General features: G+C 40.7%; 1 protein-coding gene across 1 annotated transcript in view; it reads left to right on the top strand.

The window, feature by feature from the left end:
- Positions 1–13,129, top strand: part of MAP2K4 (mitogen-activated protein kinase kinase 4) — a 133,921-nt gene that overhangs the window by 105,235 nt on the left and 15,557 nt on the right. The window contains exon 8 of the mRNA XM_080826032.1: positions 12,219–12,296. Within this exon, the coding sequence (XP_080682158.1) occupies positions 12,219–12,296 (78 nt within the window). The remainder of the gene's footprint in view (positions 1–12,218; positions 12,297–13,129) is intronic.

Genomic DNA, 13,129 nt, shown 5'->3' with positions numbered 1-13,129 from the left:
TTGTAAGTTCAGTGTCTGTGCTTCCTCGGGTAGTTTCCAGTTTCTGCTCCAGTCTCCAGTGGATGGGTCATACTTCCCCGTTTCTTTGCATGCTTTGTATTTTTGTGCCTGTGAGAAACTGGGTATTTTGAATATGATAATGTGTGGTTCTGGGGGGTGCCTGGGTGGCTTAGTGGGCTCAGCTTCCGACTCTTGGCTTCAGCTCAGGTCGTGATCTCAGGGTCGTGAGATGGAGCCCCGCGTTGGGCTCTGTGCCAGTGGGGCGTCTCCTTGAGATGGTCTCCCCCTCTGCCCCCCCCACCCCCGCTCACAGGTGCGCTCGCTCTTAAATAAATAAATAAAATGTGGTGATTTTCGAACTAAATTATTAATTCTGGAAATAAAATAAGATGATTCTTCCCCTTTCCTCATGGTGTGTTTTGTTCCTTTCTGTGAGATGTAGCTGTTTCTCTAGTGATTTTTTTCCTACAGTCTTGTTTTAAAGTCTGTATTCTTACTCCTATGTGGTCTCTGATGTCTGTTTTCTTAGCTTGTGTTCAGCTAGTGTTTTGACAGTTTTGTTTTTTATTTTCTTAGGGTTTCTTTTTTTTTTTTTTTTAATACCAGGACCCAAAAAGGAAAAAAATCCACAAAGAAAACAATGGGGAAAAGACCCCAACATTCCAATCTTTGCAGATTGGCTCTGCACTTGAGGACTGCTGCGTAGCCCGACCATTTACAAGCCTGCTTTTACCTCTACTTCGTACTTGCCCTCAGCCTGTAGATCAGCCAGAGGTTACAGCTGAAGTTCTTAGGTTTTTCTGAGCATGTGTCCTGCCTCAGGCATGCACATGGCTTTCTGAATTTCTCAATATATACAGGTGATCTTGAATGGCTTAATTTTCCAAAGCAACTCTGCCGTGTACCTTTCCTGCCATGCTTCTGGCGCTCTAACATATCTGTATCCTCATCTTTTGCACCAGCCATCCGCGGGTCCTTCATTCGCCTTACAGAGGTTTTGAGGAATGTCCTCTGCTTTTCTGCCTCAGAACCTCTGTAAGGCAAATGAAGGACCCTATGACTGATCTACAGACTGACGTGGGTTGATATTTTCACTTCCTGCTGACTTTGAAATCCCATCACATTATGCCTGTTTTAAAAACTGTTTAATAACTCTAAGTTTGAAGAACTCTATTATTGACAGTTTTATAAATGTGTTTCTTATTGGAAGATCATGTCCCTGTTCAGTACATAAAAGATAAAATGCACACAGTAAAATGGAGAATTAATTACCCATCATTCATTCATAAAGGGAAAAAAATTGTTGTAAGCATATGTCCCGCTACATTTTTATGTAAATGTAATCTTATTACACATACGCTTTTTATCTGCTCTGCAGGCATGTTTCCAGGCCAGGGCATCTTCATATATAATGAATTTGGCCACTAAAAATGAACTGACTTTCTATTTTTGCCTGCTTGCAGTTTTTTTGTTTTGTTTTGTTTTGTTAGTGTTTTGTTATTCTTAATATTGCTGCAAAAAAAATTTTTTTTTAAGATTTTATTTATTTGACAGAGATCACAAGTAGGCAGAGAGGCAGGCAGAGAGAGAGAGGGGGAAGCAGGCTCCCCGCCGAGCAGAGAGCCCGATGCGGGGCTCCGTCCCAGGACCCTGGGATCATGACCTGAGCCGAAGGCAGAGGCTTTAACCCACTGAGCCACCGAGGCACCCCTGCTGCAAAATTTTTAAGCTGTGTCTTCCCACAACTCTTTTCTATCTTCCCTTGGCTATAAAAGGTTCATGCCTCCTGAAACCTTTGGGGAAACGATGTACGACTGAGAGAGTGTGTTTTTAAATATCATTCTGGGTTTATCTTTGTCGAGTTGATAGGCCAGAATGGGATTTGGGAAAAATTTCCTGGGAGTTTTGTTACGTATTTTATTTTATTTATTTTTATTTTTTTAAAGATTTTGTTTATTTATGACAGAGAGAGAGATAGCGAGAGAGGGAACACAAGCAGGGGGAGTTGGGGAGGGAGAAGCAAGCTCCCCGTTGAGCAGGGAGCCCAACGCAGGGCTCCATCCCAGGACCACGGATCATGACCTGAGCCAAAGGCGGACACTTAACAATGACTGAGCCACCCAAGTGCCCCTTTGTTATGTATTTTAAAGTCATTGAGAAAGGTAGATACTTTTGCATTTTTTCTATAATTTTGCATAATTTTCTATAATTGCATTTTTTCCAAATAGTGGCCTATTTGGCCACTTTTATGTATTAACCTTTGCCCATTTTTCTATGAGGATGCCAGTCTTTTGTATTGACGTAAAATATAATGAGAATCTTAACCCTTTTCTTATAAGGTTGCATATATTTTCCCAGAAGTTGTCCTTTGTCTTGAAATTTTACATATTTGTGGTTGAATTGCAGAAATAGAAAAATTCCATATGGCGAGTTTGTCAGTGTTACCTTTGTGCTTTCTGGCCATTAACATGTCTTGAAAGATCTTTCTCATGCCAAGATTAGACGTGGTTGCAGGGTCACATCAGAATATCTAAGTTTAGGCTTTTGTTTTTTACATTTTAGGTTTTTAATCCTGCTGTGATCAGCGTTGGTGTTATTAAGGGAAAGAGTCTAACTTTTCTCCCCACAGTTGGTTAAACAGTTAAGAATATTTTTGAACTTTAATTTTTTTATATTAATTTTTTTGAAGAGATTTTATTTATTTATTTGAGAGAGAGAGGGAGAGAGAATGTGAGCTGGAGGGAGAGGGAGAGAAAGTCTCAAGCAGACTCCCCACTGAGCACAGAGCCCAACACGGGGCTTGAACCCATGACCCTGAGATCATGACCTGAGCCGAAACCAAGAGTTGGATGCTTAACGACTGAGCCACCCAGGTGCCCCTATTTTTTTTTTTTTTTAATTCAAGAATAATTAACATACAGTGGTGTGAGTTGCAGGTGTATAATATAAGGACTCAACAGTTCTATCCATTACTCAGTGCTCATGGTGACATGAAGGGTGTTAATCCCCTTCACCTATAAAATAAACATTTTATTTTAATTGTCTGTTTATATGAACTCCATTGTTTAGAATCAATACTCTTGGTACTAAATGCTTGGATTTGGGACTGTTTCTGGACTACGTTGTATCATCTTTCTGCATGTTTCATATGAACAGTGTATCATATTAAAAAGAATTCAGCAGGAATCTAAGTGGCATCTCTTTAGATATATAAATTCCTTGGTTATTGCATTTTTATGTTCTTGAGTCTTCCCAATGAAGAATATGTTGTTTCTCTCCATTCGCTCTGGTTATCTTAATGTTTCTTGTTTATTTTTCCTTCTTAGAGGCTGTACACATTTCTTACTAAATTCTTGCAAATTTTGTTGTCATTTCTGAGTACTTGTTTATACCCACTGTGTGTGTTTTTTCCTCCTTTTGTTTTTGTTTTTGTTTTTGTGTTCAAGACCAACATGGGGCTTGAACTCATGACCCTGAGATCAAGACCTGAGCTGAAATCAAGATTCTGATACTCAACTGACTGAGCCACCCAGGCACCCCCCGCCTTTTTTTTTTAATCCATCCTAGTGTGTCCTTTTACCCCCATGACTGCATTTTACCTGCTGTCATCAGAGTGAATACCATCTTTTATGTTGCTGAAGACCATGGTGAGTTTTCAGTAATGATCTTCCTTAGTTTTCCTGTAATGTTTAAAATACTATATTCTTGGGGCACCTGGGTGGCTCAGTGGGTTAAAGCCTCTGCCTTAGGCTCGGGTCATGATCCCAGGGTCCTGGGATCGAGCCCCGCATCGGGCTCTCTGCGCAGCAGGGAGTCTGCTTCCCTCCTCTCTCTCTTTGCCTGCCTCTCTGCCTACTTGTGACCTCTCTCTCTCTCTCTGTAAAAATAAAATAAAATAAAATAAAATAAAATACTATATTCTTTATTTTTTTTAAAGATTTTATTTATTTTTTTGACAGAGGGAGACACAGCAATAGAGGGAACACAAGCAGGGGGAGTGGGAGAGGGAGAAGCAGGCTTCCCACAAAACAGGGAGCCTGATGCGGGGCTTGATCCCAGGACCCTGGGATCATGCCCTGAGCCAAGGCAGACACTTAACGACTGAGCCACCCAGGTGCCCTTTGCCCCTAAAATACTGCATTCTTGAAGGACTTTGGTCACTTGGCTTTGGGACCTAACGCACTCTTGGGTACCTGCCTGGCTGGCCTCTCTCTCCCGGTTCTCTAGGGCCTTCTCATCCTCCTGATCTCTTTACACTGGTGTGCCCCAGGGTTGATATTCAGTCTCTTTTTTCCTCTTAACTACATAGATTTTTTTAGTGAGTTCATCCAATCCTAAGGATTAATACTTTCTGTCTCTTTTGTTCAGCAAAGGGCAGCATCTGTCATTTAGTGGGTACTCAGGAATGATGAATGCTGATCATTTCTTTCCTGCCCACACCTCACCTGTCAGTTCTAAAACCATGTCTCTGGTTTCCTACTTTATGACCCTTCGTAGGTCCCATAGAAGTCATAGATACAAGAAGTCCATTACTGAGCTCTCGACCTCATCATATCACCTTTCTGCTTCCTACAAGAGCTGGGGGCTGCCTCCCTCCGTGCGCCTCACCTCTCCGCCCCAGTTTGTCTATAGTTTAGTAAATACGAACTCCTCTTTCTAGTTGTTCAGATTTGGGAGTTTCATTTCCTTCTACTTTCCACATTCTGCATCCTGTCCGTAAGCAAAGGCTTGTCTGCTTTACTTTGAAGGCACGGAACCGATTGTCGTTTTAAAAACCACCGAGGTTCCTTGGCCTGGCCCCTGGCATTTCTCACCTGCCTGATGGCTGTCATCCCCAGAATGGCGTCCCTGCTTGACCTTGCTCTACTGCATAGTCTGTGCTCAATGTAACAGCCGGCTGTCCTTTCCAGGCATTGTCAGATGATGCCCCCTCACCCCCACATCCTCACAGTGGGTCTACAACTCTGCATGATCTGGCCCTCAGCTCTCTCTGAGTCACCCTCATGTTACCTCCGGCCTCGTTTGCTCAGCTCGCTGACCTCTCCATTCCACATATATATGGGAGGGAATTCCTGCCTCGGGGTCTCTTCCTTTCTTCTTTGAACTCTCTTCCCTGTGAATATTTTTAGTGTGCCAGTTTTTCACTTCCGTTAGGTCTCGGAGCAAATGCGTCGCTAAAACTTCCTGGACCACCGCATGTGACATGGTGCCCTCCCTTTCTTTCCTAACCTCCTTGACCCTACTTGGCTTCGTAACCCTCATCACTACCCGACTGTTGGTTTCAGTATCTCTCCCCTTGGAGATCGCGAGCCCTTGGAGACCCAAGTCTTTGTTCCCCATTGTGTTCTTGGGTGCTAAGACAGTTTTTGTTGCTATTTTGAATGTAACATGATGTGTTTTCCTAATAATTGCCGCTATACAGAGGAAAGCTAGTTAGATTGATACGTTAATTTTATAACCAGCCAAATTACTCATCTGCCTCATTTTTTAATAGGTTTTAGACGGTACTCCGGGTACCATTCTGCACATAATTTTTGCCTTGGCCCTCTTCATATTTATTGATCTTTCTCATACATGTGTATGTATTTATTTTTCTCATATTTACTTCTTTTGCTTTGCCTAGAACATCTAGATGTTGATTGACAATATTGATAGGATTCTTATGTTTTTTTGGACTTTTCTGATTTGAGTCTCTGCGCATTTGTGTGTGTGAGAGAGAGAGAGAGAAGATGAGAATGAATCAGGAACAGCTGTTAAAATTTTATTAAGTGCCTTTTTTGGTGTCGGTCAGTCCATGAGGCGATGTTGCTCCCTGCGTATCTACTGATGGGATGAACATAGTAACCTCTATTTCCTGTGGTTGAACCATTCCGGCATTTGAGAAATAATCCCTACCTGGCTCACAGTTTATATGTTTAATGTATTTTTACATTTGGTATGTAAATATGATAATTTCTGCATGAAAATGTTTAAATGAGATTAGTTATAGTTCATGTTGTGAAGGTTTTATATGGGCTATGCCAGCTTTAAAAATCAAACTGGGAAAATTTCCATCTTTATTTTATTTATAGTAAAAAGTTAGTGATTAGCTCATGAGTGAAACATCTTTGACCTCCTCGAGCTCAAAAAAGTTTCCCCAGACTTCAGAACATCGGTGGTGGCATAGTTTTCTGTTCCTTGAGATTGAAATCCATCTTAGTCAGGAGTCTTTGAGGAAAGAGAGAGAATTCTTCAAAACCTGTGAAATTTTACTATTTCCTCAGCATCAGCACGTGTGTGGGTATGTACGCACGTGTCTATGCATACACATACATATTTTTGTTTTCGTAGTTGTTTTAAATGTTAGATGTTAAGAGCTATTTTCTGGAATGTTTTTTAATATCCAAATGTGTGGTAGTTTAAACATTTGTCTACAGTTTCTTTAATACACCTCCCTTTAAAAGGTGGAGACCAAGTACAGCCTGACGCATGGACTGAACTCTGCAAGTCACTTCTATTGAAGAACATATGGCAGGAAGGACATTGTGTCCCTTCTGAGAGTAGGTCATAAAAAAGCATTGTAGCTTCTTTCTTCTTTCTTTCTTGGATTGCTCACTTTGGGGAGACCCAACTACCATGTTGTTTAGACACTTAAAGCAGCTTTATGAGAGACTCATGTGGTGACGAACTAAGGCTTCCTGCTAGGAACTGTGTGTATGAGCCTGATGACAAATCCTCCAGAACCCCAGTAAAGTCGTCAGCTCTGCCCAACATCCTGACTGTAGTCCTGAGACGCCCTGAGTCAGAACCACCCATCAAAAGTAGTCCCTGAATCCTGACTCACCAAAATAATAAGTGTTGTTTTAAAGCTACTCAGTTTTAGGATAATTTGTTACACATCATAGCTAACCACTACAAAGTGTTTCATTGATTCTTTTTAATCTTTTGGCTCATTACTTCCTTTCAAAGCTTTTTAGCCTGTATATTTCTGCCTATTGGGACATACTGAGATTCTTTTTAGCATGATCAGTGACCAACTAAAAATGAAATATTGGAAAAGGCCTGTTCTGTATTATTAACTACATTTATTCAGCACCTCTTTTTTGCCTCTTTAATCCAAGAAAATTAAGGATTTGTTCAAAATCTGTTAACATGATTATCAGTTTCTCCTTATTTCTTGGTTTTTATTTTGTATATTTCAATACAGAGTAACTTGAGTTGGGTATTTTATACATACTTTTGGATATAAAATTGTCTTATCTTTTTTTGTTGTTGTTGCCGTTTTTGTTAATGTTACATATCCTATTCTCCGAGTTGATGTTTTTAAACTTTATACTTTTAAAAGGCTTTTTGTTTTTCTTCTTCTTCTTCTTTTTTTTTTAAAGATTGTATTTATTTATTTGACAGAGATCACAAGTAGGCAGAGAGGCAGGCAGAGGGGAGGAAGCAGGCTCCCCTCTGAGCAGAGAGCCCAACGTAGGGCTCGATCCCAGGACCCTGAGATCCTGACCCAAGCCAAAGGCCGAGGCTTTAACCCACTGAGCCACCCAGGCACCCCAGAAGGCTTTTTGTTTTTCAAACCTATACTTTGGATTTAGCTTTGGGATGTGGGATCTTTAGTTCATGAATCTTAGATATCTACTTCTCTCAAAGAATAATTTTCAAAATGTTAAAAATATTATACATACAAGTAAAGAAAGAACCTATCAAAAATGCATTTAACTCATTCATAAGAACACTGGGCAGGCAAGAAGGTGAGACTAGCTCAAGAACATTTGTGTAATTCAGTATTTATGGTCCCTGAGGAAAGAACGCTGGGATGGGATGGCTCATTCAGAAACAGTATTGCTCATCATCTCCCCGTCCATAAAGAAGTAAACTTCTGGGGTTACTGAACAGAAATCATTTACATCCCTCATGGGCAAAAATATTTCAGTAATCATGTAATGTAAGTAAGTGTCTGTCCCTAATGAATAATAAATACCAAGTGACGTGAAAGGAAAGGTAAATACTCTTTGGGCAGGCTTGCCGGTGCTCTTGTACGATTGAAAGGGAGTGAAACCCTTGTTTGACTGACTTACAGGAGTTGGGTCAGTTTTCTTACCACACATGTGCTAGAAATTCCAGCCCTTTGACATAAGCATACAGCAGTTTCAGAAGGACACGACCGCCAGAACCACAAATGGTAGGCCCCCGTTTTAAGTATACACTTCGGATTTTGACAGATGTAGTTACTCATGTAATCACCTCATCAATCCAGAGATGAAGATGTATGTCACCAAAAAAAGATCATTGGTCCTGTTTTCTGTCAGTGTCAGTTGGATTTGCTTTTCCTGGAGTTTCATCTAAATGTCATCTTACACCATGTACTGGTTTGTGTCTTGCCTTTTTTCTCTCAGCATAATGTTTTGAAGAGAGCCCTGTTTTTGATGTGTGTTAGTTCATTCTTTTGATTGCTGAGAAGTTCTGCATTCTACTGATAGACCACAGTTTATTCATCCAATGACCTGTGGGCATCTTGGCATTACCGAGTTTTTCAGTACCTGGTGTTTCTCCATTTATTGAGGTCGTTTTGCTGTCAGTAGTGTTTTATAGTTTTCAGTGTAGGATTTCTTGAACTCTTAAATTTATTCCTAAGGAATTCATGTTTCTTGATGCCACTATTGTAAATGGAATTTAAAAATGTATTTTCCAGTATTTTTCTTTTCTTTTTTTTTAAGGATTTTATTTTTTAGATTTTTTAAAGATTTATTGGTTTTTTGTTTGTTTGTTTGGTTGGTTGGTTTTTTTTTTGACAGAGAGAGATCACAAGTAGGCAGAGAGGTAGACAGAGAGAGGGGGAAGCAGGCTCCCCGCCAAACAGAAAGCCCAACGCAGGGCTCGATCCCAGGACCCCAAGACCATGACCTGAGCCAAAGGCAGCGACTCAACCCACTGAGCCACTGAAGCACCCCGTATTTTTCTTTTTTAAAAAAAGAGTTTATTGGGGCGCCTGGGTGGCTCAGTGGATTAAGGCCTCTGCCTTTGGCTCAGGTCATGATCCCGGCGTCCTGGGATCGAGCCCCGTGTCGGGCTCTGCTGCTCAGCGGGGAGCCTGCTTCCTCCCTTCTCTCTCTGCCTGCCTCTCTGCCTACTTGTGATCTGTCAAATAAATAAAATAAAAAAAAAATCTTTAAAAAAATAAAAGAGTTTATTTATTTGAGAAAAAGAGCAAGTGGGAGAAGGAGCAGAGGGAAAAGGACAAGCAAACTCCACACTGAGGACAGAGCCTGACACAAGGCTTGATCCCAGGACCCCAAGGATCCCAGGACCCCTTGAGCTGAAATCAAGAGTCAGATGCTTACCTGCCTAAACCACCCAGGGACCCCTTCCAGTGTTTTTTCTCCTTGTAGGTAAAGACAGACGATTTGCATATTTTGTCATTGTGCCCTAGGTCCTTGCTAGTTTCACTTTAGTTTTAGTAGGGATTTTCTGTGTTAACAGTTGCGGAAGTTCAGGTGTCTGTGATCAAAATAGTGTTTGTTTTGTTTTGTTTTTTTCTTCATCTTTTTATATTGGCTAGGACCTCCAATACAATGCTGAATAGAAGTTGTACCTCGGGGGCATGTGGGTGGCTCAGTTGGTGAAGCATCTGTCTTCTGCTTATGTCATGATCTCAGGGTCCTGGGATCGAGTCCCGCATCAAGCTCCCTGCTCAGTTGGGGGGTGGTCAGCTTCTCCTTCTCCCTCTGCCTGGAGCTCCCCCTGCTTGTGCTCTCTCTCTCTCTCTCTCTGTCAGATAAATAAATAAAGTCTTTAAAAAAGTAAGTTGTACCTTATTCCATATTTAGTAAGGAAGGGAGTGTTCTGGATTTCACAGGTAAGTATGATGTTAGCTATAAGTGATTTTTGGATGCCCTTTGTGAAATGAAGTTTCCTTCTTTTCTCTTAGTGTTCTAAGAACTGAATTTTGAATTTTGTCAGATGCCTACATTTATTGAGATGAAGATATGATATTTCTTCATTTTTCTGAAAATATGGTGCATCAGATTGCTTTTGAAGTTTTAAGTCAGTATTGTATTCCTGAGATAAACACAACTTGGTCCCGATTATTACCTCTTCATATGTTGTCAATTAGATTTTCTCATTATTTTTGTTAACAGTTTTTGTGTCTGTGTTTATGAGGGTTATGAATTGTGTTGTGATGTTTTTATTAGGTTTCCGTAAGTGATTATATTGGCCTCATAAAACGTTTTCGAAAGACATTTGTGTAAGACTGGTGTTATTACACCAGTGGTTGAAAGAGTTTACCAGAACCCATCTGGATTTCAACTTTTCTTCATGGGAAGATTTTTAATAACAAATTCATTGCAAAAGTAGGGGTTTTTTTTGTTTTGTTTTTTAAAGATTTTACTTATTTATTTGACAGACAGAGATCACAAGTAGACAGAGAGGCAGGCAGAGAGAGAGGGGAAAACAGGCTCCCCACCGAGCACAGAGCCCGATGGATGCGGGGCTTGATCCCAGGACCCTGCGGCCATGACCTGAGCCAAAGGCAGAGGCTTTAACCCACTGAGCCGCCCAGGTGCCTGCCCCGAAAAAGTAGTTTTAAGTCTATTCAGATTTCTGTATTCTTTTTGATAGGTTTCATTTTAAAAATAATATGTCCATTTCCTCAGTTTCTGGAAGAGCAGTAGTAATGTCCCCTTTTTTGTTCTGATTTTAGTCATCTGATTGTCTTTCCTTTTCACTCAGTCAGTGTAGCTGAAAGTTTGTCAGTTTTATTGAGCGTTCCAGAGAATCCTTTTGGGTTTCGTTGTCTTTTCTCTTTGTTTTTTTTTGTTTGTTTGTTTTTCTCTATTTTACTTATTCTTCTGTTTCTAATTCCTTAAAGTTTAAAAGTGAGGTGTTGATTGCCATCTGTCTTGCCTTCTAGTATTTGCATTCAGTGCTATGAATTTCCCCCTGAACCTACTTTTGCTGCATTTTCCAGCGTCTGATAAGTTCTACTTCATTTTCATTTAGTGCAAAGTTTGTTTTTGTTGTTGTTTTTTACCTGAGGCTTTCTCTGTGATCCGTGTATTGCTTAATCTCCAAATACTTGGGGATTTCCCAGGTAACTCTCTCTTAATGATTTCTAATTTAGTGACTTTGTGACACACTTTGCATGATTTCTCTTTTTAAAAATAAGGTGTGTTTTATGTCCCAGAACATGGTCCATATCAGTGGATGTTCCATGAGAGCCTGAGAAAAATGTGTAACCCGCTGTTGCTGGACAGAGTATTTTCCTCTCTTGGTTGACTATCTGGGATTTCTGGGTGCCTTATATCTTATCTTAAATACCCATTTTTACAGCTAAAAACTAAGTAGCTTCCAGTGAATATTTATGCAGCCACAGTACTCATGTTCAAAACAAAAATGTGTAAAATAGGTCTCCAAACAAGTTGTTGCTGACAGGCAGGATTTATAACACGGTCAACTCTTGCACTTCTGCACATTTCTTTCAATAGCAGTGACTCTCAGCCTTCGGTAAGGACCACTGCCAGCTCTGTGCTCTTGGTTCTCTACCTCCTTCTCTGTCCCTGATGCACTGTGTAAATAATGGTCCTTTATTTCAAGGAAATGTAAAGAATGCTCCCTTCATGGAAACTACTAAAGATGATTTTTGCTGTTTGGATGATAGGATAATATATTTTGACAGTGCCTTAATTTGGTTAAAAATGACTAATAGATGTCTTTAAAGATATGCATAGTGATGCCTTTAGCTTTATGATGAAGAATGGGTGGAGTAATTGTAATGAAATTAGCTCATGTTTGCTCTTGTATCTCAGATATATTGTGGTGTGGCCTTATTCAGTGAAACAGAGAAGACTTAGTCGTCTTTTTTTTGGTTTTTCCTGTTTTTGTTTTTTTGTTTGTTATTACTAATCTGACCCTGTAATTCTTTATTTTTTTTCACTTTTCCACTTTTCTTCCTTTTTTCTTTGTTCTCAGCTTCCGGTGTGTAAATGCTGGTGAGTCCTTGGGGGTAAAAATTAGAAGAGTTGCTTTGTGTTCCCTTTATGGAGGTGGTAATGGGTTGGGTGTTATTGTTGTTGGTTTTCATTATGATGATGGCTTCCTGTTCCTCCCAGTCTGACCCTACACGTGGATTCTTCTAGGAGTATGCTGGCATTTCAGCTCCCTACCCAGCTGTTGCTTCCATCACGCTCCTTGAGAATATGCATAGTTAATGACCATGACTTCTCTTTCTGTTCCAGCCTGAAAGAATAGACCCGAGCGCGTCACGACAAGGATATGACGTCCGCTCTGATGTCTGGAGTTTGGGGATCACATTGGTACGTTCATCACAGTACTGTAGCAGGAAATTCAGAATGGAAAGAAAATTTTATCAGCCTTCCACCCCTCCTGAGAACTGCTTTTTTTTTTCTCTTCTAGTCTTTGACTTTATTTACCTATTTTTTCCTCTATAGTTATAATCACAGGGACTCTGTCTTCTAGTTGTTGGAAAAAAGTCTGTGTTTTTAAATTTATTTTTATTTTTTATAAACATATAATGTATTTTTAGCCCCAGGGGTACAGGTCTGTGAATCGCCAGGTTTACACACTTCACAGCCCTCACCACAGCACACACCCCTCCGCCCTGCAATGTCCATAACCCCACCACCCTCTCCCGACCCCCCTCCCCCCAGCAACCCTCAGTTTGTTCTGCGAAGATTAAGAGTCTCTTACGGTTTGTCTCCCTCCTGATCCCATCTTGTTTCATTTATTCTTTTCCTACCCCCCAAACCCCCCACGTTGCATCTCCACTTCCTCATATGAGGAAGATCATATGATAGTTGTCTTTCTCCGATTGAAAAGTCTGTGTTTTACTTTGAAAATCAAACCAGAGTTGACAGTTTCCCTCAAGGTTTTTGCGGTGCCTCCGTGCCCTCTGTTGTGCTTCTGGATCTCTTGGCAGAGGTACTAGGAGTCACACCTGCATCAGGAAGAGGGACGGGGAGGGTGGCTCCTCCCACCTTGGGCAAGAACAGCGTGTCCGGTAATACTCCGTACAGGGTGTGTGTTAGGCAGACATGTTTACGTGTACAAACATTGTTTCTACTTGGAATCTTCTGTTCACTGAATAGAAAAGTCACAGATGGTGAGCAGAAAGTAATTCATTTCTGGA

This window comes from Martes martes, assembly GCF_963455335.1.
Source record: "Martes martes genome assembly, chromosome: 16".
In the NCBI taxonomy this organism is placed as follows: domain Eukaryota; kingdom Metazoa; phylum Chordata; class Mammalia; order Carnivora; family Mustelidae; genus Martes; species Martes martes.
The sequence above is the reverse complement of the archived record's forward strand: the minus strand, read 5'-3'. Positions and strand labels throughout refer to the sequence as shown.